Source organism: Protopterus annectens, chromosome 3.part1 (assembly GCF_019279795.1).
Source record: "Protopterus annectens isolate FY-2018-M chromosome 3.part1, PAN1.0, whole genome shotgun sequence".
NCBI classification, from domain to species: Eukaryota; Metazoa; Chordata; order Ceratodontiformes; family Protopteridae; genus Protopterus; species Protopterus annectens.
The window spans coordinates 1,655,348,585-1,655,372,997 of record NC_056732.1 but is presented as its reverse complement, the minus strand read 5'-3'; the positions used below and the strand labels follow the sequence as shown (position 1 = coordinate 1,655,372,997).

Sequence of the window (24,413 nt, the reverse complement as noted above, 5' to 3'; positions counted from 1 at the left end):
GGTACCCTGAGGACTAGGGTCTACGCTGGTCTCTGGATGGTGTGGTGCAGAGACGGATGCCGGCTCTAATACCAACTGCGTCTAACGCCTACGCAATCACACACCAAGCAATGAGGCATTGGAACTACAACACATATATGTGTAAGGATGGAATGCAACCTAGCAATGAGAGGATATTGTAACTCATTCAGGAATAGACCAATCAAACCCTAGTCATACCAGTTCTTCCAGAACGTGATGGGGGAAGAAGGGAGGGAATGTAAGAACAAAGGCGAGATGAACAATTCACATGGAACGTTATGGTAAGACATAACTTCTTTATGTGACATTGTTCAATTTCACCATTTGTTCTTACACATGGGAAGCGTCTCTAGCTCCGTTACCCTGGGTGACTCACGGAAGAACGTTCCTGAGCACAGTGGAACCAAAGGAAGTCCTGTCTTTAGAGGCCTTGTCCACCTTGTAATGCGTGATAAATGTATGAGGCTTTGCCCACGTTGCTGCTGCACAAATAGTGTCCAACGGTAAGGGCTAAGGAAGTAGAAATGGCCCTAGTAGAATGAGCCTTAGATTTGAATGGTAGTGGTTGATTAGCAGCTGAATGAACAAAATTGATGCACTCCGATAGCCACTTGGATAAGGTACCCTTTGATACCGCCATGCCTTTCCTACTGTCTGCGAATGACACAAACAGCTGATCAGACTTCCTGTAAGCTTTAGTTCTGTCTAGGTAAAATCTCAGTTGCCTATGTACATCCAATTTGTGCAACATGTATTCCAATTTATTTGAATGGTTTTTGAAAAACGTAGGGAGTTCTATAGATTGGTTAATATTTAACACAGAACAGACTTTGGGGAGAAACGACGGGTTTGTGCATAAGGAAACTCTGTCTGGATGGAAAATCATGTAAGGTGGTCTCACTGACAAGGCCTGTAGCTCCGAAATTCTTCGAGCTGAGGTAACAGCAATAAAAGAAAGGGTCTTCCATGACAAAAACTTAAGTGGACACGATGACACAGGCTCGAAGGGCGCTAGCATAAGCTGGGACAACATCAAGTTTAGGTTCCATGGGAAGATTGGCTCTCGAATGGGTGGGCGAAGGTGGAAAGTACCCTTCATGAAGGCCTTACCACCTTCACCTACATGGAAGTTAGATATGGCCGCTAACTGTATTCTTATGGTGGATGTAGAAGCCCCTTCATGAAAAAGAATGGATAAGAATTTCAATATTTTGTGTATCGGGGTTACCAGGGGATCAATAACGTGATCTGATGCCCAACACACAAAGCGCTTCCATTTGCTCCTGTATAGCTTTCTGGTGGAGGCTTTATGAGAAGAAATTATAATGTGTTGTACTGCAGAGGACAAAAGGTTCGACCTGGCTAAACAGGGAAACGGAGCAGCCAAGCTGTTAATTTGATGGATTGAAGGGATGGATGAGGAACTCCCGACAAGTGAGTCAATAGGTCTGGCACTGGGTTCACAATCCAAGGTTCCTCTATCTGATGGGATCGAAGGAAGGGAAACCAGATCTGTCGAGGCCAAAACGGTGCTATCAGGATGATCATCCTGTCCATGTTCCTGGCTTTCTGAAGAAATTTGGGTATGAGAGGAACAGGGGGAAATGCGTACAGGAGCCCCGGGGGGTCAATCGTGCACTAGATCGTCCCTGGGGACACTCCCCGGAGGGGGAAGTAGGGCAAAGTAGCTTCTGCATTTGGCATTCAAAGGGGATGCAAATAGATCACAGCAAGGCTGGCCCCATCTGTGGAAAATCTTTTCCGCCACTTGAATTTTCAGGGACCACTCGTGTGGTAACAGGATGACTCTGCTCAGCCTGTCCGCAATAATGTTGGATGACCCTGGGATGTGCGTTGCTATCAGAAAGCGACCCGTGGATGCAGCCCATTGCCAAATTCTCAGGGCCTCTCTGCATAACGGGTAAGACCTGGTTCCGTCTTGTTTGTTTATGTACCAGACCACTGACATATTGTCCATCTGAGCTGCTATTGTTCCCAGAGGCAAAGATTCGTGAAAGTGTTGCAACGCCAGAAACACTGCTCTCAACTCCAGGACATTGATGTGCAGATTGTACTCTGTTTTGGACCATTCTCCTTGGACTGTTCTTCCCTGAAAAAGCCCCCCCACCCCCACCCCATCAGGGAAGCGTCCGTGGTTATGGTGGCTGTAGGGCTGGGCAGGACAAAGGGACGACATATTGTCAGATCTTGACTGTTTATCCATCATTGAAGATCCCGCTTGCAAGACTCCGTGATCAATATGTTGTGTGAGAAGGGGAGATCCTGGAACGACCACTGCGCGAAGAGCAGCCACTGTAGAACCCTCATGTGCATTCTGCCCAGAGGAACTGCAATAAGAGAAGCCGCCATCAGGTCTAGGACTTTCAACACTTGCGCGGCGGGGACTTTTCTGCTCTGTAGGAGAATAGCGATCTGATCCCTGAGAGCTGACACCCTTATCAGGGGAAGTTTTATCACCGTTGCTGTTGTATCCAACTCTGCCCCTATAAATGAGATACGCTGTGAGGGCGATAAGGTAGACTTTTCGAAGTTGACTGAAAGTCCTAAATGGGAACAGAGGCTGAGTGTGTAGTCCCTGGCTTGTACAAGACGATGCTTGGTTGTAGCGGTAAGGAGCCAGTCGTCCAGATACGGAAACACCCTGAATCCTAGCCGTCTTAGGTGAGACGCTACTACTGCCATGCATTTGGTGAACACCCTGGGGGCTGAGGTGAGACCAAAGGGCAGCGCTCGAAATTGGAAATGACTGGCCCCCAGCCGGAAGCGCAGGTAATCGCTGGACGCTCTGGCCATTTTGATGTGGTAGTATGCGTCCTGGAGATCTATTGAGCACATCCAGTCATCCTTCTGTATAAAGGGAAGGATTGATTGTAGCGTGACCATCCGGAACTTTTCCTTCCTCATGAAGGAGTTGAGTTTGCTGAGATCCAATATTGGTCTCCAGTCCCCTGTCTTTTTTGGAACTAAAAAGAACCTTGAGTAAGTTCCGGACCATCTCTGGTCCACCGGGACTGGTTGGATGACTCTTTTTTCAAGTAGCTTTGTAATTTCTAAGGCTGCTGGATCTCGCAGATGGGGTGGAACATCTGGAAATCTCTTTTGTGCGGGGGTGGACATAAATGGAATGTTGTATCCTCTGGTTACTATGCTTTGTACCCAAGAATCTGAGGTAAGGTTTAGCCAGGCCTCTGGGTACAAAGCCAAGCGACACCCGACTGCCTCCAGAGTAGGACAGTCGGGCCTCCACTCAGGAGTGCTGGAAAGGCTTCCCAGGGACAGTATCCCTGTCGCCCTGATGCTGCGGACCTCCTCTGCCGCCTGGGCGGCGTCTTCCATCCCCCCCCCTCTGCCTCTGGAGGGGGCATCACTCTGTGTGGCCTGGTATGATCCCTGAGTCTTACGGAACCACATTTTTCCGCCTCTTTGCCCTTTGGGGTATGGTCTAGTCGGAGTGGAAAAATGGACCCCTATAGCAGACAGGGTCTTACCTTCTAGCTCGCACTGAGTGAGAGTCTCCTTTACTTTGGGGCCAAACAAGGTGGCACCATCAAAGGGGGCGTTGGCAAAGGAAGACTTAAAGGCTTCCACAAAGGAGCACAGCCGCATCCAGGATTGTCTACGTAGAGCAATCGCTGAGGCTGCAGCCCTACTCGAACCTTCGGCCGCATACGAGATGAGCCTCATGGACGAGTTGACTATTGAAGTGAGGGTGTTTAGCTGTGCTGTCACTTTGTCCGAGACAGCAGCATCTGTGTTACCCTGGAGGGTATCTCCCAGCTCTTTAATGAGATCCCTCTGAAGTCGCGTAAAATGCATCATGTAGTTCACCGAACAGATGAAAAAGGTCACTGAGCTAAATACGCGCTTCCCATACCTGTCCATAGTCCTAGAATGCTTATTAGGAGAATGGACAGAGGAAGATGCTTCGGGCATTTCCTTTTTTGTGGCTGCCGCTACCACCATAGCATCGACTGGGACTCCTTTGGTAAGACAAGTCTTGTCCTGGGGGGCGGTAATGTACTTGTTTGGTCTCCGAGGCACTGGTTCCACTGTGTCTGGTGTCTCCCACGCCCTTCGAGTTATCAGGTCCATTAGCTCGTTGAAGGGCGGGCTCACCCAGGAGGTAGAAGGTTGAGCCCCAAATACCTTCAGCAACACGGATTTGTCTTCAGTGGGGGCAAGTGACTGCCAATCACACCTCTGTCTTAAGATCTCCAGGATGTCAGCAAATGAGACATCCTCAGAGGGGGAACGTGGGGACCCCTCTCTGCCTCATCCAAATCGGTGTCAGATGTTAGAGATTCCTGTGGGGAATCAATGTGCCTCCTCTTGCACAATCTTTTCCTCGGAACCTCATCAAAGGGGGCATCTGGTGAAGCCTCCGAGGAACAGGGGGCACCCACTGGGGTTAGCTGAGGTGTTGGGACTCTACGCTTGGGAGGGATCGTGGGTACAGAAGTAGAACGTGGCCCTTTAGGGGAAGGAGAAGATGACTCCGATGACCTAGATGTCTTCTCAGACAAGACCTTCCTCATAAGATCGAATGCCCCCGACCCCTGGGCCGAGGAATCCTCCAGATCCGAAGAACCGGGAAGCCTCCCCGACACCGGAACCAAGGGCTCCGACCCAGAGGACGGAGCCGAACTGATCTGCGCCGAGGCCCCAAGGGGGAGAGTTGGGACCGAAAATTCAGTATGGCTCTCAGCCCCGGAACCAAGGAGAGACCGTCGGCTCTGCGACTCCTCGATAGGCTCCAAAGGCGTCGAAGTCAGCGGTGCCGATTGCACAGTGGAAGGCTTCGGCACCGAGGGTTCCACTGTCATCAGTTCATCTTCTCCCGGCTCCTAAGACTGGATAGGTCTCGAAGGAGGATCCGTCAGAGACATAGGGAGGGCTTCCAGTTTCGACACCAATTGGGACGAAACCGCAATTAGCTTGGACAGAGCCGTGTTCTCCATAAGCTTCTGCACCACACGGTCCACGTCAGTTTCGGATAAAGGCCTGGAAGAACGGGTCGAAGGGGCCGAAGACGGCACCAATCGAAGAATCGACGGTGGAGGCAGCTCCGACACCGGTTCCAAGACCTGGGGCTCGATCAAAGGTAATCGTTCGATGCCCGGCCCCGAGGTCTGTGGAGCCAGCGAACGAACTTTGGAAGAGGTGCTCGGAGCCGAGGACCTGGGCTCCGACACCTTCGACGTCTTCGACCCCTTCGAAGACCTAGAAGTTTGGTCAGCCTTCTCCAAGGCTTCCAAGAAGTCTGGCTTGATTAAGCCTCTGTCTATCAGCTTTCTGCGCCTTTCCATCATGACCCTTCCACTGAAGGAGTGGCAAATAGAACAATCCTCCTGCAGGTGGAGAGGGCCAAGACAGTAGATGCAGGAAGCATGATTGTCGGTGATGGACATCTTTTGTCCACACTGGCACCTTTTAAATCCAGATTTAGCTTTTTCAGACATATTTGACATAAAGCAACTTGCCAAGCAAGGAAAGGATTATGATAACAACTCTATAAGCCTAGGTTACTAAAAATATAATAGTCCTAATTTAACTATGTAAATATATCTATATATTACGAGTAAATATGAAACACTGCACACAATATTAAGTGGTTAAATACTAGGAAAAAAACTTTACAAAAGATCTACTAAAACTAACTGCCAGAGCCCTGACTATACAGCCTCTAAAGGTAACAAAACTTGTTTAAACATGTACACACACACTAAACCTGTCTATATATATATATATATATATATATATATATATATATATATATATATAAAATTACTGGCCCGAGCTCTCTCGATGTGATCAGCTGCAGCGGCAAACTAGATCTGAGGGACAGCAGGGAGGATCATGGGATACACACTGAGTCTCGAGCTTCTCTTCGATGCAGAGCTTGTGATGCGGCCGACTCAGAGCCGAGGATTGGCTCCGAACCCGTGTGTAAGAACAAACGGTGAGATTGAACAATGTCACATCTATATTTAAGTGAACAAGACATATTTTCCAATAACAAAGGGATAATAAAGGTAAAAAAGTAATAAAAATGTTGATCACATAGCCAGACCCAAGATGGAAGCCTCCGAGCTGTTTAGCGGCAAACAAGATCTGGGGAGCTTCACTACAGCATGATGGGATAGAGATACAGCCACGAGCCAGTGGAAGTCCTCGACCTTTAGTATACGGCCGAGTCAGAACAGAGGATCGGTTCCGACCCCATACACTAAAAATGAAGGTGAGATAGGACAACATAACATTAATAATTTCCTAATGGACTATTTGATACTTTATATAACAATGAAGAAGGTCAGAGAACATTATTTGCCAAATGTGACTGCTTGGTCCTCCAGAAGCCAAATGGCTGAGGGAAGGAGGGAGGGATGTAAGAATGAAGGTAAGATGGACAACATACATGGAACGTTATGTTGAGTACATAACTTCTTTATGCGATGTTGTCCTATCTCACCTTCATTCTTCACTGGTTGGGACAGCGTCCCTAGCACCATACTTCTTGGGCAGCTCACGGGAGAATATTCTTCAGAACAGTGGACCCAAAGGAGGCCCTTGTCCTGGAGGCCAAATCCACTTTGACTGATAAAGGTATGAGGCCTTGCCAATGTTGCAGCAGCACAAATGGTATCAAATGGTAGTCTAGCACAAAAGGCAGAAGAAGCTGCTATAGCTCTTGTAGAGTGACCCTTAACTTTACAGGGAAGATCTTTGTTGTTAAATTTGTATGTAAATGTAATAAAATCTGATAGCCATTTTGAAAGTGTGATCTTAGAGACAGGAGCACCTTTCTTAGCTTCCGAAAATGAAACAAATAGTTGGTCAGATTTTCTGAATTCCTTTGTCCTATGTAAGTAGAAACATAATTGTCTGTGTAGATCTAGTTGGTGTAGCATATATTCTGCCTTGTTGCCATAGTTGGGAAAGAACACTGGTAGTTCTATGGACTGATTTAAATTAGACTGTCAGCATACTTTGGTTAGGAAGGATGGGTTCGTTTGAAGGGATACTCTGTCTTTGTGGAAAAGCATGTAGGGGGGCTTTATCGATAATGCTTGCAGCTCTGAAACCCTTCTTGCAGAAGTGATGGCAACCAAAATAATTGTTTTCCATGTCAAGAACTTTAGATCACAGGATGTTGCAGGTTCAAAGGGGGAAGAATCAAACAGGACAAAACAAAGTTTAGGTCCCATGTTGGTAGCGGGGTTTTAATAGGTGGTCTTAGCAAAATCATTCCCTTCAGGAAGGCTTTGCATAGTCTGTGAGACATCAAATTTGGGGCTAAATCACTTATATGAAAATTAGATATCGCTGCTAACTGGACTTGAATGGTGGCTGCAGCTGCACCTTCATTAAACAGCTTTGTTAGAAATTCAAGAATAGAGCCTATAGGAGCAAAAAAGGGATTAATGTGGTTACTTAATGCCCAGGAAGAAAATCTTTTCCATTTGCTCATGTAAACTTTTCTAGTTGAAGCTTTATGAGATGAGATCAAGATATGTTTGACAGAAGGGGAAAGTTTAGGGAGCCTAGCTATATTTGGAATTGGAGAAGCCAAGCTGTCAATTTGAGGGTCTGAAGAGAGGGGTGGGGCATTCCCGACGCATGGGTCTGAACTGGGTCCAGAATCCACGCCTTCTCCTTGAGATGAGGCCAAAGGAAGGGAAACCAAATTTGACTAGGCCAGTATGGGGCGATTAGAATCAGACTGCTTCCCAATGAGCTGGCTTTCTGAAGAAGTTTGGCTATCAAGGGAATGGGAGTATCTCTTAGCTCTTTCAGGAGATCTCTCTGCAACCTAGTAAAATCAGCTAGATAATTCAGCGATCTGAGTGCAAATATCACTGAAGAGAACATGTGCTTGCCATATCTGTCCATCGTATGAGACTCCTTGTTCGGTGGATGGACAGACATGGATATTTCTGAAAGTTCCGTTTGGTGGCTGCTGCCATCACCACAGCATCTACTGGGACATCCTTAGTGAGAAACTCCTTGGCCGAAGGTGCAGAAATAAACTTATTTGGCCTCTGAAGAACAGGTTCCACTGAGTCTGGAGACTTCCACGCCTTTAGACTAACTACGTTCATGAGTTCGTCAAAAGGTGGAGACACCCAAGAGGTGGAAGGGCGAGACCCAAAAGCCTCCAGGTATACAGACTCCTCCTCAGAAGGGTTGATGGACTTCCAGCCACCTCTCTGTTTTAGGATTTCTAGGATGTCTGTGAAGGAAGCATCCTCAGAGGGTGACTATTAAGATTCATCGAGGTCCATATCCAAAGTGATGGACTCCTCTGAGGAGTCTAAATGCATAATCTCTTTTGAGGGACCTCTTTGGGAGGGTATTCCAGAGAGGTTTTGGAAGAGAGGACTTCACTCAATGGGGCATCCTGAGGCTTTGGGTCTCCATGTCTGTGTGGATGTGATGGTACTGAGACAGACACTGGCGCCTTTGGGGGAAGAATGCCTGTACCTGGAAGTGGAGTTGTCAGTGGTGACAGCACTCTCCTCATCACCTCTAAGGCCCCCTGTCCCTGATCCGAGGAAGCTCCTGGCCACAAAGAAGCAGAAGGCATCCCCAGATCCAAGGCGGTTGGCTTCGAGGCCGATGTAGGAGCCGAGCTCACCCGTGTCAAAGCCTCGAGAGGCAAGTTCGGATCAGACAACCGTCCAACCTGTCTCTCCTCCCCAGACCCAATCGGACAGCATCAGTTCCCAGACCCCTCGAGTTCAGACGGAACTGAGGAAGTTGGAGAAGTAGCCAGGCCCAAAGATCCTGGTGCGGGTATCGGGTCTGAGGGTTCCACTACAACCAGTTCCAGACACTCCAGCTCCGAGGTCCTGGACTAAATCAGAGGAGGAATTGATGGAGGGGGTGGTCTTTGTCATCTCCGAATCCCTCTGGGTTGGAGTTGACAGTAGTTTGGCCAGCACCAGTGTCTTCAAAAGTCTCCACAATACACTATCCACATCATCATCGGAGAGGCTTCTGGATGATCGAGAGGAGGGAGTAGGAGATCTGACTCATTGGAGCAATGGAGATCTCAGGGTTGGGGAGACCGGTTCCAGGGACCTGCTCTGTATTTGAAACTCCGTTGGCACCAAAACCACAGCAGAAGCAAAGGAGGAAGGTTTTTCGGGTCCGACACTCTTCAGGTCAGGGGAAGACTCTTTAGCCAATTTCTTTGTCAGCTATGAATGAGTAGAAGAAGTAAAAGATCTTTTTCCTGATATCTCAGTTCTTGGAAGATGGGGATTTGGGTAATTTCGGCATACTCTGACCCCCCTGAATTGCTTCTGTGAAGGGAGTTTTTAGTAACCCTCTCAACATTAACTTATTTTTCCTTTCCAACAACAGTCTGCTACTGAATGCATGGCAAATGGCACATGATTCCTGGAGAGGGACTGCGCAAAGACAGTACACACAAACTGTATGACCATCAGTTAAAGACATTTCTTGATTACATTTAACACATTTTTTGAACCCCGAGGGTTTGGATTCTTTAGGATACTCAGATATTGTAATATCAATGGCAACCAACAACAATAAATCCAAGAAAAATTACTACTATTAAAAAAATATATATTTTTTGCAACAAACACCTAAGCAGTGAAATTTAACTAGAAAAAAGGGGGCAGTTTTTAGATAAAATTAATCTACCCACTGAGAGAAAAGTAGGAAAAGAAAGAAGGCCCTCTAATTTAAACGGACCAACGGTAGCTCTCTAACTAAAATGAGCTTACCAGGGAAATATTAATCAGATACATATAACATTTTTTAAGGCTCTCTAACTTAAACAAGCTTATTTCAAATAGAAGAGAGTATAAAAAGGATAGGGAAGAAGTAAAATGGCCTAGAGAAGAAAATGACAGCCAATCGCAGCAACAGCCACAGATTGAGCACACTAAGTTGAGAACTATGTACTAAATACTATAAATCTTAAAACACAATTATTTCAAAATATTAAAAGAAAAAAAATGGAGAACACCTGATCTTGTTAGCTGCAAACGAGATCTGGGAAACTCTCCTAGGGCATGATGGGATAGGGATACAGCCACGAGCCAGCAGAAGACCTCGAGTTTTTTTACACAGCTGAGTCGGAACCGAGGATCGGTTCTAAACCCAACCAGGGAAGAATGAAGGCAAGACAGAACAACATCACATGAAATATTCACCTTTGTTAGAAAACTTGGGGAAGGAAACTGGTAACTCAATAGTTTGATTAATATTGGATTCAGAGACCACCTTAGGAAGAAAGGAAGGGTTAGTTCTCAATAACACCCTGTCTTTATGAAAAGTGATATACAGGGGTGTTGCACATAATGCCTGGATCTCAGACACTCTTCTGGTGGAAGTGATGGCTTTTACAAAAAGAGTTTTCCAGGAAAGGAATTTGAGATGGGAAGGGGTGGGTGGTTCAAATGGAGGTAGTACTAAAGATTGCAAAATCAAAGTTAGAGCCCACAGAGCTAAGGGATCTTTGAATGGAGGATTTAGATGTAAGGCACCTTTTAGGAAGACCTTGCACCGGCAATGGGAAATTAAAGAATGGTTGTATCCATTGTGAAAATTAGAAATGGCTGCAAACTGAATTCTAATGGGGGAAGCAGAAGCTCCTTGATCAAAAAGGGTGGATAAAAATTCCAAACCTTTTCCAACAGGTGCCGAAAAAGGGTCTAAATTGCTTTCAGAAGCTCAAATTGAAAATCTCTTCCATTTACTGGAATAGAGTCTCCTGATGGAAGGTCTATGGGAAGCCAGAAGAATTTTTTGCATGAAGGTTATATTATTGTCTGGCAACTAACGGAATTGGAGGAACCAAGCTGTGAGCTTGACAGAGCATAGATCGGCATGCACCAATCCCTGCAGGTGAGACACCAGGTCTGGGACTGGCTCCATAATCCAGGGATGGTAAATCAAATAAGGCCAAAGAAAGGGGAACCACATTTCCCAGGGCCAGAAGGGGGCAATGAGAATCACTTTGCTTCGCAACCTTTGGGCTTTCTTTAGGAAGAGGGGTAGGAGGGAAAATGGTGAAAGGCATAAAGAAGACCCGAGGGCCAATTGAGAAGGACAGCATCTCAAGGGGACTCCCCCTGAGTGGGGATTAGGGCAAAGTAGCTGTTGCACTTGTTGTTGGTTGGAGAGGCAAAGAGATGGCAGCAAGGCTGGCCCCATTGGCAAACGATTTCTTTGCCACTTTGGGATATCGAGACCACTCGTGAGGCAGTAGAATGTGTCTGCTCAGCTTGTCCGCTATCACATTGGAACTCCCCCGCCCACTGCCAAACTCTGAGGGCTTCCCAGTAAAGGGGGTAGGATTTGGTTCCACCCTGTTTGTTGAAGTACCAAACCACTGACAAGTTGTCTGACTGGATCACAACTGTTCCCAGAGGAAGAGCAGATTGAAAGGCTTGCAACACTAGCAGCACTGCTTTCTCTCCAGTACACTGATGTGTAAGTTGGCCGCTTGTGAAGACCAAGTGCCTTGGACTGTTCTTCCCAGATAATGCTGCCCCACCCCATCTGGGAGGTGTCCGTGGTCAATATGACCTTGGGTTGTGGGAGAACAAAGATTTCTTCTGACTGTATCCACCAGGATAGAGCCTTTTTACAATGTCCTGTTACTAAGATTGGGTGAGTCATTGGATGAGATAGGATAGACCACTGGGCAGCCAGAATCCATTGAAGTAGCCTCATGTGAAATCTTGCCAAGGATACCAGGGTGATGGCCGCCACAGATCCTAAGGCTTGAAGGACAAGAAGAACAGGCACTTTGTTGTTTATTAAAATGAGCTGTACTTGACACCTTATCTTTTGAAGCCTGTGAAAGGGTAGAGAAGCTATACATGAAACCATGTTGGGGGCAGCTTCTATGAATTCCAAGTCCTGAGTGGGAGACAGCTGTGACTTATCTTTGTTGACTGTTATACCCAGGGCATTGAAGAAATGTATGATGAAGTCTGTGGTTTGAACAGTAGATGCCTGGTAGGGGCAGTGAGGAGCCAATCATCTAGATAAGGAAACACACGGAATCCATGTAGTCTCATGTGAGCCATGACTGCTGCCATGCATTTGGTGAACACTGTGGGGGCTGTGATGAGACCATAGGGCAGCTCTCTGAACTGACAATGACTGGCCCCTAGCCGAAAGCGGAGATAGCTGCTTGAGAGTTTGTCCATCTTTATGTGGTAATACCCATCTTGCTGGTCTATAGAGCACAACCAATCGTTTTCCCCTAGAAAGGGGAGAAGAGACTGAACCATAACCATCTGGAATTTCATCTGCTGAACAAACTTGTTCAGAAGACTGAGGTCCAATATTGGCCTCCAGTCCTCCGTTTTCTTTGGCACTAAAAAGAACCTGGAGTAAAATCCAGATTCTATCTGGTCTGGCGGGACATCTTGGATGATTCTTTTTTTCTAGCAGCTTTTGAACTTCTGTGGCTACTTGAGCCCTCTGATTGGGTGGAACATCAGGGATTTTTCTCAGTGATCTTAGGAAAAGGGTGAAGGGGGATGTAATAGCCTCTGGTAATGATTCTCTGCACTGTAGTATCGGAGGTTATTTGTTGCCAGGCTGTTGAGTACAGTGAGAGTCTTCCCCTGACGGCTTCCAGAGGTGAACAATCAGGCTTCCTTTCAAGAGTGCTGGTAGGGTTGTCCAGAAAAGAACTTTCTGGAACTCTGGTTTCGGAGGGCCACCTCTTCCTCGCGGACGGTGTCTTCCATCTAAGCACCCCCTCTGACTGATTTAGGACGATGAGACTTGGACAAAGTTTTGCTAAAAGTATTTTTTAACAAGCCCCTCAAAATGAGCTTATTCTGATGCTCGACCAAGGTCCGGTTATTAAAGGCCTGGCAGACGTCACAATTTTGGTCTAGATGAGAAGCTCCTAGGCAATAACCACACAAAAGATGCCCATCAGAACTGGGCATCTTTCTTCCACTTTCTTGGCACTGTTTAAATCCTTGAAGTGCCCTTAAGCTTTTCTGCCATTTTGAAAGCTGTAACAACCATAGTACAACTAAACGGAGCAACACATGATGCATCTTGCTGACAGAGCGGCAAATGAGATCTGAGGTAATACAGAGAGGGGGATTGTGGGTAAAAGTCTTAGCTCGAGAGTTTTTGGCTGGAGCGAGCTGTGTAACGGCCGAGTAGGTTTCAAGGATCGTAACTGAGTGTCATTCGTCAAGAATGAATGAAGATTGACAACATCAGATAAATTCTTAAATTCAGTAGCTAGACTAGTACAGATAAAGAGTAAAGGACATACTAGTAAATAACTGAAAGGAAAGAAGATTTTATGACAAAACATGTAAGTTTTACAGTAACTAAACCCACAACGAGCTTGAGAGATCACAATCCCGATCGAACTGTAGCGTGGCAAACGAGATCTGCGGTAACACAGTGGTCAGGGCATTATGGGTAAGGGGAGAGCTCGAGATTTGATTCTAGAATCTAGACAAAGTGGCCGAGTCAGATCTGAGGATAGGATCTGAACCATTCGTTGAGGAAGAAATGAAAATGACAACATCAGATTAACTAGTTAAGTAAATCCAAGAATTTGCAGTGAGTACATCTGTATGCCACAGCGACAAATGAGATCTGTGATACGTTAGGTGACCATGGCATTATGGGTAAGAGAGGAGCTTGAGAGTTTCAGTGTTCCACAAGGTGTAGAAAGTGCCCGAGTCAGATCCAAACCCAACACTTAACGAATGAAATGACAGCATCAGATCAACCTTTTGTTTTTGTATACAGAAAATGTTTGCATGCATCTTTATGCATGCAAACACATTTTTTATACACCAAAGGTCATTGCACACCCATTTACAGATAAAATATTTTTTAAATATTTTTTCCAAACTAATGACTATTTTTTCTGCCAAATTGTTAATTTAATAGTACGGCAATTACATAGTTAATTTACAATTACTTACCCTATGCTACTCCGATATAATTAGAGCTGGATTAACATAGGGTAAGTAATTGTAAATTAGCTATGTAATTGACAAAGTATAAATTAATGCCATATATTAATGCCATAAACATATCTCAGTACATGTGTCTTCCATGTTGGGAAGCAATTTATATTTTTAAAGGCTGCACAACACAATTTGTTTATAAAAAGAAAATGTACTGCTATTCTGAGCTTTCAAACATGATCTTTAAGTACCTTTATAAAGTATACAGGAATGCAGCACATTGTAACACAAAATTTCAAGCTTCTTAGCAAATCTATTTGCTCCAAAGGATAAATGGAATTTCTGAATCCAGAACTTCCAATGTTCTGTTAAGCATTCTTCTTGCAAAATCATTTCTGATGGTGTAGAATTGTCCATTGCCATTATACATTACAATTATGTACTTTTTTTAAATACATAAATTCTTAAAAGCATTTGCATTTTATCACCTTAGCAATATATGTTCTTCAGTTCTGCAAGTACTTAATTCACTTCTGATATCGCAGAGTTGTCTAAAGGCCATTAAATAAGAAAGAGAGCTTGAGGATGTGATCTAGTTTACACACTGTGTGTATTCAGACTGAATTTATAGATGCATTGCTGTATCTAGTTCATTAGCAATTAATATATATTTTTAATATATATTACAGTAAAAGAGAGTAGGAGTAAGGCAGAATTTGCTCTTAAGAGTGGGTATGTAAACACTGGGAGAGATAAAAAGGAAGACACTATAGATGAACTCAGTAGTCAAATAATAGGTATGCAAAATAGATCTAAGAATGAGGCAAAGAGGAGAAGAGGATATAGGTGGCAGAACACTTCATAAGCTCAAAAACACAAATACAAACACACACACGTACACACACAAACAGCTTCTAGCACTGCACAGGATGAAGGCTCTGAGCTATTTAAAAGATTTCTCTTGTAGTCAAAGAGATAGAATTTAATCACTGCACCTCCATTTGCCTACTGCGCAACTCTGAAAAGGTCATTTGACCAGACAGTGTCCCAGGATTGCCCATAAGAAGAGACATTTGTGTCCAGTGGGCTTACTCTGCTAACAAATGTATTAAAAATACCTTTAGCATCCCATACAGCTCTTGTAAACACTATTCATTCCTTCCTCAAGCATTTATTTATTCTCTGCAAGAATACAGATTGCTGTTTACTCCTCAGACTGCCAGCACCTATGCTTAACACGCCACAACTGCTACACACTTTACACTATGCAAGTATAACACTTCTTAGCAACTGTGACATTATCATATGATTATTTGTAAAAATCTCAGGTAGCGTATTTACAAAATGTTATCTTTTTTTACAAACAATATCCAGTTCAGTTACTGAAAAAAGAAAATACTTACTCTTTCAAGGAAAGGACACTTGTAAATGGGGTATCATCATGTATAGACAGCATGTACATTTCATCAATAATCACATGCAGTTTAAGCCTGCAGATAAAACAGATATAAGAGATTGAAAAATAAGCACAACAGTTTAGGAATCATTTTTTTTTAATTGCAAGTATTTGTGTATCTCTGCATGCATATTCTAAGGAATAATAAATACCCTTACCTGTATATTACTTCATTTTAATACTTTCCATTGTTAGTTCAATAATAATCTAAGGAGGGATAGTCAAAAAATCTAGCTCTGTAGCACTATCAGCATTGTGCTAGTGGCTAAGTCATGATTCTGAAACATAGAAGAGTCACATGAAGCAAAAGCTTACTAGTAAATCATTTGTATGCTTCTGCATTAAATATTCCCCCCCTACCAATCAACACTATCCTTTTACACAACCACTAACAGACACGCACACACACACACGCGCGCACACACACACACACACACACACACACACACACACACACAAACACATGCACGCACACATGCACACACGCACACACACAAGCCCTGCAGTACTTACCTGCTGCAGTGATAACCTAAACGCTGCTGCCACAGGAAGGAATAAGTTGTCACTACAGAACTATTATGTTCAGACCTCACAGATCTGCTTTGAGATAGGACAGTACAGATTGTATTTAAATAATTCAACAAAACTATTCCAATCCCGATGTTTGGCTCCAAGGCTAAGCATACGGCTAATTAATTTCACTCCAGACTAATGCAGTTACATGTGGCATTATCCAGGAAGACCAGAGTAGTGCCAAAGCATATGGCTGGTATACAAATCGCTCTTAATGCACTGAGCAATTCTGTAAGAAACAGGACTGCACACTGCATTATATGTTCCTCAATACCCACCCCATGTAATCAGAAAATATATTGGTTACTGGAAACTTTCAGCATTTATATTCATTACATGAAAGGTATGTACTTAATGTAACAATAGATTCGTGTTGTCTTATTTTTGTCTGGTTCAACATGTGGGCCATCATATACAACAGGATCCGATCTCGGTGCTTCTACCTAAGCTTTGTATCCAAGAGCTCTGACTCCTCCCCTCCCCTACCCACAATTCCCCATTCCTGCCTTAATTACCTCAGATCAAGTCTGATGATTGACCATCAATGGTCATTACATGTAGATATGAAATATCTATAGATAGATGTGTGTACGCACGCGCACACACACACACACACACTTATACACATACATATTGTATCTATAGATGTCACTTATAAGGACTCATTTAGCAAAGGCTGTAGAGGTTCCAACAGCCCTTGCAGAATGCATTTTAGGCCTTGGCTGTACAGGCATACCTAGTGAATCATAGTTAAAGAAATGCAATTAGCTACCCATTTCGAAAGAGTAATTATAGAAACAGACTGACCCAACTTTTTCTTGGAGAAGGACATGAACAATTGGTCTGATTTTCTGAATGTATTGACACAATGGAGGTAAAACCTGAGTTGTTTGTGCACATCTAATGTATGTAAAACATGTTACTCTTTATTTGAGCAATTGGGGAAGAAAAATGGAAAATCAAGTTGTTGATTTAAATTTGATTCAGTAGCCACTTGGGAGAGAAAAAAGAAGTTATGTCTTAACATAATGTTCCATCTGTGTTGTCGATCTTCATTTATTCTTGACTGATCAGGGGTACGGTTCTGATCCTCGGAACCGATCTGACTGCTATATAGCTCGCCCCAGCCAAAACAACTCTTGAGCTAAAAGTCTACCCACAATGCCCCTCTCTAGATTACCTCAGATCGAGTTTGCAGAATTATAGAATAGAAAGAAACTAATTCCAAATGCAGAAGCCATGTCCAAGGAGTATCCTAACAGAAGACCCAAAACAACAGATCGCTAAACCAGAAATCCACAACTGGGGGAAGGATGTTGGGATGCCAAGAACAGATGAAGCTTGGCAACACAGCTGGAATGTTATGATAAGACATAACTTCTTTATCTGCTGTTGTCAAACTTCATCTATTCTTGACTGATGAGACAGAGTCCCCATTTACTTTAGATCCTGGGTGGCCCTATGGAAGGATATTCTTGAGAACCACAGAACCAAAGGCGGCTCTTCCCCAGGAGACCAGATCCAATTTGTAATGAGTAATAAAGGCATGCAGAGTAGCCCATGTTGCTGCTGTCCATGTTTCACTCATGGAAGCTTTAGAATGGAAGACAGCTGAGGTAGCCATAGATCTAGTGGAATGTGCCTTCACTGGTATTGGAAATTTTAGGTTCTTTTTGTTATAAATGAAATAAATACAATCTCTTAAACATTTGGACAAGGTAACCTTAGAGACAGATTTCCCTAGGGATGTGCCAGAGAAGGAGATACATAATTGCTCTGATCTCCTAAATTCTTTAGTTGTGTTGAGATAGAAACGTAACTGTCTATGAACATCTAACAGGTGTAAGCAATATTCGCCTTTATTACAAAAATTTGGATAGAAGACAGTTAAGTCTATAGTTTAATTAATGCTGGACTCTGAGATCACCTTCAGAAGAAAGGATGGATTTGTCCTGAGTGTAACTCTATCCTTATGGAAAATTAAGTAAGGGGGTTTTGAACATAAGGCTTGCAATTCGGAAACTTGTCTTGCAGAGGTGATAGCTATAAGTAAAAACGTTTTCCAAGACAGGAACTTCCAGTACCAAGTAGCTGCTGGTCCAAAGGGGGGAGCTACTAGCGACTGCAAAACAATAGTCAGGTCCCGTGGTAGTAGAGGATCTTTAAATGGGGGCTTTAAATGGATAGTTCCCTTGAGGGAGACCTTACAAAGTCTGTGAGAAATTAAGGGTAGATCTTTAAGGCCATTAAAAAAGTTAGAGATGGCTGCTAGAATAACTTTAACAGTAGAAGTGGAAGCTCCCCTATCAAAAAGAATGGCCAAAAATTCTAAAACGTTTTCCACTGGGGCTGAAAAGGGACTGAGGCCATTGTCACAAGCCAAGATTGAAAATCTCTTCCATTTACTGAGGTAGAGATTCCTGGTGGATGGTTTATCGGATGCCAGCAAAAGTTTTCGTATTGGGGATGGAATACTATTATGCCTGGAGACTAACTAAATTCGAGGAACCAAGCAGTTAGCTTGAGATTTGAAAACTGGGATGCACCAGTCCCTGAGGGTGAGGCAGAAAGTCTGGAACTGGGTCCAGAATCCATGGACGGTGAACTAGATGAAGCCATAGGAAGTTAAACCAAATTTGTGTAGGCAAGAAGGGTGCAATGAGGCTTACTTTACTTCACAACCTGGCTGTTTTCTTGAGGAAAAGAGGGAGCAGAGGGAAAGGGGGAAAGGCATATAGGAGATCCGGGGGTCAATTGAGGAGAATAGCATTTCTCGGGGACTCCCCCTGAGGGGGGATTAGGGCAAAATACCTTCTGCACGTGTTGCTTTGGGGTGATGCAAAAAGGTCGCAGGAAGGCTGGCCCCAGTAATGAAAGATCTTCTTCGCTACCTAGGGATTGAAAGACCACTCATGAGGCATCAGAATGCATCTGCTTAGTTTGTCTGCTATCACGTCTGAATTCCCCGGAATGTGCATTGCTACCAGAAAGTGGTTGGAGGCACTCGCCCATTGCCACACTCAAAGGGCTTCTCGACACAGGAGATAGGATTTCATTCCCCCTTGCTTGTTGATGTACCAGACTATGGACATGCTGTCTGACTGAATTGCAATCATTCCCTGAGGTAGGGCAGACTGAAATGCTTACAACAGTAATAGTACTGCCCACAGCTCCAGAACGTTGATAGGCAGATTGGCCTCTATCGGGGAACAAGTGCCTTGGACTGTCTTTCCTAGAAAATGCCCCCCACCCCCATCCCATCTGGGAGGCATCCATGGTCGTTATGACTTTGGGTTGAGAAGGGACAAAGGGGGCACCCAAAAGAATTTGTTCGGATTCCATCAACCAGGATAGGTCCTTCTTGCACCAACTTGTAATGAGCATGGGGTGGTTCATTGGGTTGGTTAGAATGGACCATTGGTTTGCAAGAAGTCATTGCAGCAATCTCAAGTGAAATCTGGCTAATGGGACTAAAGTGATCGCTGCTGCCATGGACTCTAACACTTGAAGCACTAGCAGGGCTGGTACTTTGCGCACAGGACAGAATGAACTTGAGATCTTATTTTCTGCAGCCTGTGGGAAGGTACAGAGGCCATACAAGAGAGAGAGTATTGAGATGTGCTCCGATAAATTCCATGTCCTGAGGAGGGGGGGGGGTCAGTTGAGGCTTTGTAAAGTTGACTGTGATGCCTAGCTGCAGGAACAAAGTACAGTTTTGTACCTACCATAAATGTAGATGTTCGAAGATCCACATTGCTGCAGTCCTAACACTTGGGTAGTCCGCTGTCCCAGTCGGCCCGAATACCAAAGTATAAGGCTGACGTCGGTCAAGGCGCATTAGTCTGACGTCAGGACGTCAGGGTACAAATGCGCATGACCGACGTCATTTCCTCAGTCTTTTCTTGCCCCAGATGTCAGAAGACCCTAAAAAGATAAGGCCAAACCAAAAAACAACAACACACCAAACACCCCTGTACCAAATATATGTACAATATATATATACAAAGTCAGAAAGGTACAATCCCACCCACACAACCACCCCTAAACACAGAGGGGAAGGAGGGAGGGTAAATTGGACTGCAGCAATGTGGATCTTCGAACATCTACATTTATGGTAGGTACAAAACTGTACTATGTTCTTCATACCACATTGCTGCAGTCCTAACACTTGGGTAGAATCCCAAAGCAGAGGTAAGGGAGGCTGGCAAATCATAAGGAAGCAGGAGCTGTCAACATGCCCTGCAAAATAGCTGTGGCAAAACCAGCCCTAGATTTAGAGTAGAGAGGAAGGTGGTAATGCTTAGAGAAAGTATGCACTGAACTCCAAGTAGCTGCCTCCAAAATATCCTTAGTTGCCACCCCCCTTAGAAATGCTGTTGAAGTGGCAGTAGCCCTAGTGGAATGAGGCCTAATCCCAGCTGGAATCTCCTTGCCATAATGGGAATAACAAAATGCAATGCAAAACCCAATCCACTTAGAAATAGTTTGTTTTGACACAGGCTTGCCCTGGGAACTCAAAGCAAAAGAAACAAACAACTGCTGAGACTGCCTAAAATCCTTAGTCCTGCTTAAATAATAACGAACTGCCTGTGTACATCTAAAGTGTGCAAAATCTTTTCCCCTTATTTTGGGGATCTGCATAGAAAGTAGGCAAATGAATAGTTTGGTTTAAAGCCACACTAGAAACCACCTTAGGCATAAAGGAAGGATTAGTACGTAATGATACCCTATCCTTATGGAAAATCAAAAGGCTCAACCGCCATAAGGGCCTGCAATTCAGAAACCCTTCTTGCAGAAGTAATGGCCAACAAAAAGCAGTCTTCCATGACAAGTATTTCAACTCAGCAGTAGCCGAGGCTCAAAAGGTTGTAGAGTAAGTTTCTCCAACACAAAATTGAGGTCCCAAGCAGGAGTAGGAGCTCTACGTGGGGTCTTATATTCTTTGCCCCTCTAAGAAATTGCTTGAACAAAGGATGAGAAAACAATGGTGGGTCACAATCATAGTGAGCTGAAATTGCTGCAGCATGAATCTTAATGGAAGAGAAAGACAAACCTTTGTCCAATAACTCAGTAAGATATTGAAGAGCCACACTCAAATTTGGCTCAGAAACATCCAAATCCTTTGCTGCACACCAAAATAAAAATCTCTTCCATTTTCCTGCGTACACTTTCCTTGTACTAGGTCTTCTGGCTTCCATAATCACATTCAAAACTTGTTGAGGAAGCTGAGACCTGCTATGGTTCAAAACAGAATATGCCAGGCTGTTAGATGAAGAGAGTGAAGCTTGACATTGAGTAGATGCCCGTCCTTCTGAGACAATAGGTGTGGAATCAAAGGTAAGGGCCATGGAGGCTTCCTTACCAGACTCCTCAGCAATGGGTACCAGTGCTGCCGAGGTCAATCTGGAGCTATTAAAATCATCCTTGGCTTGTCTTGTCTGACCTTTAGGAGTACCTTTGGGAGGAGAGGCAGAGGTGGAAAGGCATACACATGAAGATTTTTCCAACTGAAAGAAAGAGCATCCACTTTCCAGGCTGTGTGATGAAACCTTTTCGTGCAAAACTTTGGCAGCTGGTGGTTTAGTGGAGAATCGAACAGATCTATGTCTGGAGTTCCCCATGACACTGTCAATGTTTGAAATACATGAAGATCCAGTTTCCACTCGTGGGGATCCATGATTTGCCTGCTTAACACATCTGCTAAGGAGTTCTGTGCTCCTGGCAGAAACCTTGCTTGAAGATTCAGTTGCAAGCTTAACGCAGTCTCCCACAAAATCATTGCTTGCCTGCATAGAGGATAAGAATGTGTTCCCCCTTGTTTTTTAATGTACCACATGACAGTTGTGTTGTCTGTTAGAATCAACACCTGCCCTGGAAGAAGTAAATCCTTGAAAGCCAGTAATGCAAACTGGACTGCTAACATCTCCTTCATGTTGATATGTAGATGCTGCAGTCTGGCAGGCCACTTGTCTTGTATCCACTTTCCATTCAGATGAGCTCCCCAAGCTGTGTCTGAGGCATCTGTCGTTAGAATCTGACTCGCCTCTGGCCGGGTCACAGAGAGTCCCTTGTTTAGGTGACATTCCTGAGCCCACCACAAAAATTCCTTTTGAATGCAAGGTATTATTTGAATGACAGTGTCCAAATCCTGGCAGTGCTGTGTCCATACATTTTTGAGATACCATTGTAGCTTCCTCATATGCAGTTTGGCATTGGAAAGTACCAGAATACAAGATGCCATGAACCCTAAGGCTTGAAGGACTGTCCTTGCAGTCAGCCCGGACTGATGAGATAGTTGATGGAAGTAGAGAGAAAGATTCTTTTGTTTGTCCGGGGTTAAAAAGGCCATCTGGGTTGCTGTATTCAGTCTCACACCCAGAAAGCACATGTCTCGAGAGGGTACTAGACTGGACTTTATTTCGTTCACAGAATACCCTAGGCATCTTAGCACTGCTATCACATATTCCAAATGCTGAAGAAGCACGTCCTTCCTTGAGCCAGAATCAGGCAATCGTCCAAATAAGGATAGATTTGTATTCCTTTTAGCCTGAAGAAAGCTATCACTGGAGCCAGAACCTTTGTGAATACTCTGGGTGCAGTAGATAAGCCAAAGGGCAATGCAGAGAACTGATAATGAGAATTCCCAGCTCGAAAACGCAGATACTTCCTGCAAATTAGTCTGATAGGAACATGAAGGTAAGCTTCCTTGAGATCCAAAGTTACCATCCAGTGATCTTTGCCCAGCAGAGGTAAAAGCTGTTGTAACATCAACATTTTGAACTTGGGAATGTCCAGATAAGTGTTGAGGATAGACAGATCCAAAATTGGTCTCCACGTGTTCCCCTTTTTGGTACTAGGAACAGGCGAGAATAAAATCCTAGGCCCCTTTCTGGCACAGGAACCGGCTGAATGGCCCCTATTTGGAGCAACAGAGAAATTTGCTTGTGAGCCTCTTTCCTTTGTTGAGGAGGAATGTCTGGCATGCCTTTGAAAGGAGGCAAGGTATGGAAATAAAACCTGTAACCGTGGTGAATGATATCCAATACCCATCTGTCTTGGGTAATTAAACTCCAGATTTCTTTGAAAAGTGCCAACCTTCCTCCCAAAGGTGCTGCCAGACGAGAAGATTCTGGGAGCTGAAAAGGCAGGTCATTGGGTCTGTTTACGAAAGGACTGACCCCTGCCCTCACCAGAAGACTGAGCAGGTGAACTCCCTGTTCTAGGCCTAAAAGAACCTTGAGCTCTGCCTCTACCACGTCTAGACCTACCCCTAGACTGGGAATCATAAGCAGGATATGTCCACCCCTTGGTAGGCCAATTTCTACTAAACTTCGGAGGCTGAACCTGCAAAAAATCTTTAACAGTCTGCATAGACTTAGCCTTGTCTTCCATTTTCTTTAGAACTGCTTCCACAGGCGAACCAAACAACACATCAGATTGCAAAGGGGCATCTAAAATCCTTGTTTTCACATGCTCAGCTAAATTCTGATCCCTCAACCAGGCGTGCCTGCGAAGAACCGAACCAGTGGCAGCCACCCTCGAAGAGGCCTGCACAGCATCAAAACCACATTGCAAAGAATGCTTACCCACCTGTTCAGAAACATGAACTAAATCCTGCAACTCTTTACACTCAATACCTTCCGCCAAAGCATCCACCTTAGACTTTAATTGTGAAAGGAGATAATTTTGGTATTTCAACATGTGAAACTGGCAATTTAAAGCTCTCATGGCCAAAGTGGAGGAAGTATACACTTTCTTTCCCCATCTATCCAAAGCCCTTGCCTCTTTATCTGGAGGAACAGGATTTTTAACAACAGAAGCCTTAACACCTTTAGGCCCCTGTGAAACAGTTTCTGGGTCTGCCCTAGGACTCTTAAAAAGATACTTATGAGCTTCAGGCACCCTATAATATCTATCCGGTTTAACTGGAGCAGGAGGCAAAGAGTCAGGGTTCAGAGAAGCCTCTGCAAAACATCCTCCACCACATCTAGAACAGGAGGTATAGCTAAAGGCCTATGCTGGGAAGAAACAAAATTCCCTAAGCCTTTTCCTGGAATCAGAGAAATCCTGACCTTCCCATTTAAAATGCTCCCTCATGGAATGAAGAGTCTCTGAAAATGAAAAATCCTCAGGAGGAGAAGCAGAAGGAGTAGAATCATCTACATCAGAATCAGAGTAAGGGGAATACTCCTGCAAGTCTTCAGCCGAAGACTCAGCATCCGAACACTGCTCAACACTCCCAAGCGCAGGTTCCACCCTAGGCCTCTTATCAGGAGGGGCATAGAACCTCTAATCATTGTAATCAAATCTTCTGCCATCTTAAGCATATGCTTCTTAGGTACAGACCCTGAAGAACTAGGGGTAACACCGAAACAAAACCTGGCCTGCCCCTGGGAGAAGCC

The 24,413-nt window shown here is 44.4% G+C and overlaps 1 protein-coding gene across 1 annotated transcript in view; it reads right to left on the bottom strand.

The window, feature by feature from the left end:
- Positions 1-24,413, bottom strand: part of LOC122798602 (1-aminocyclopropane-1-carboxylate synthase-like protein 1) — a 2,974,588-nt gene that overhangs the window by 1,179,164 nt on the left and 1,771,011 nt on the right. The window contains exon 9 of the mRNA XM_044067677.1: positions 15,386-15,472. Coding sequence (XP_043923612.1) covers positions 15,386-15,472 — 87 coding nt within the window. The remainder of the gene's footprint in view (positions 1-15,385; positions 15,473-24,413) is intronic.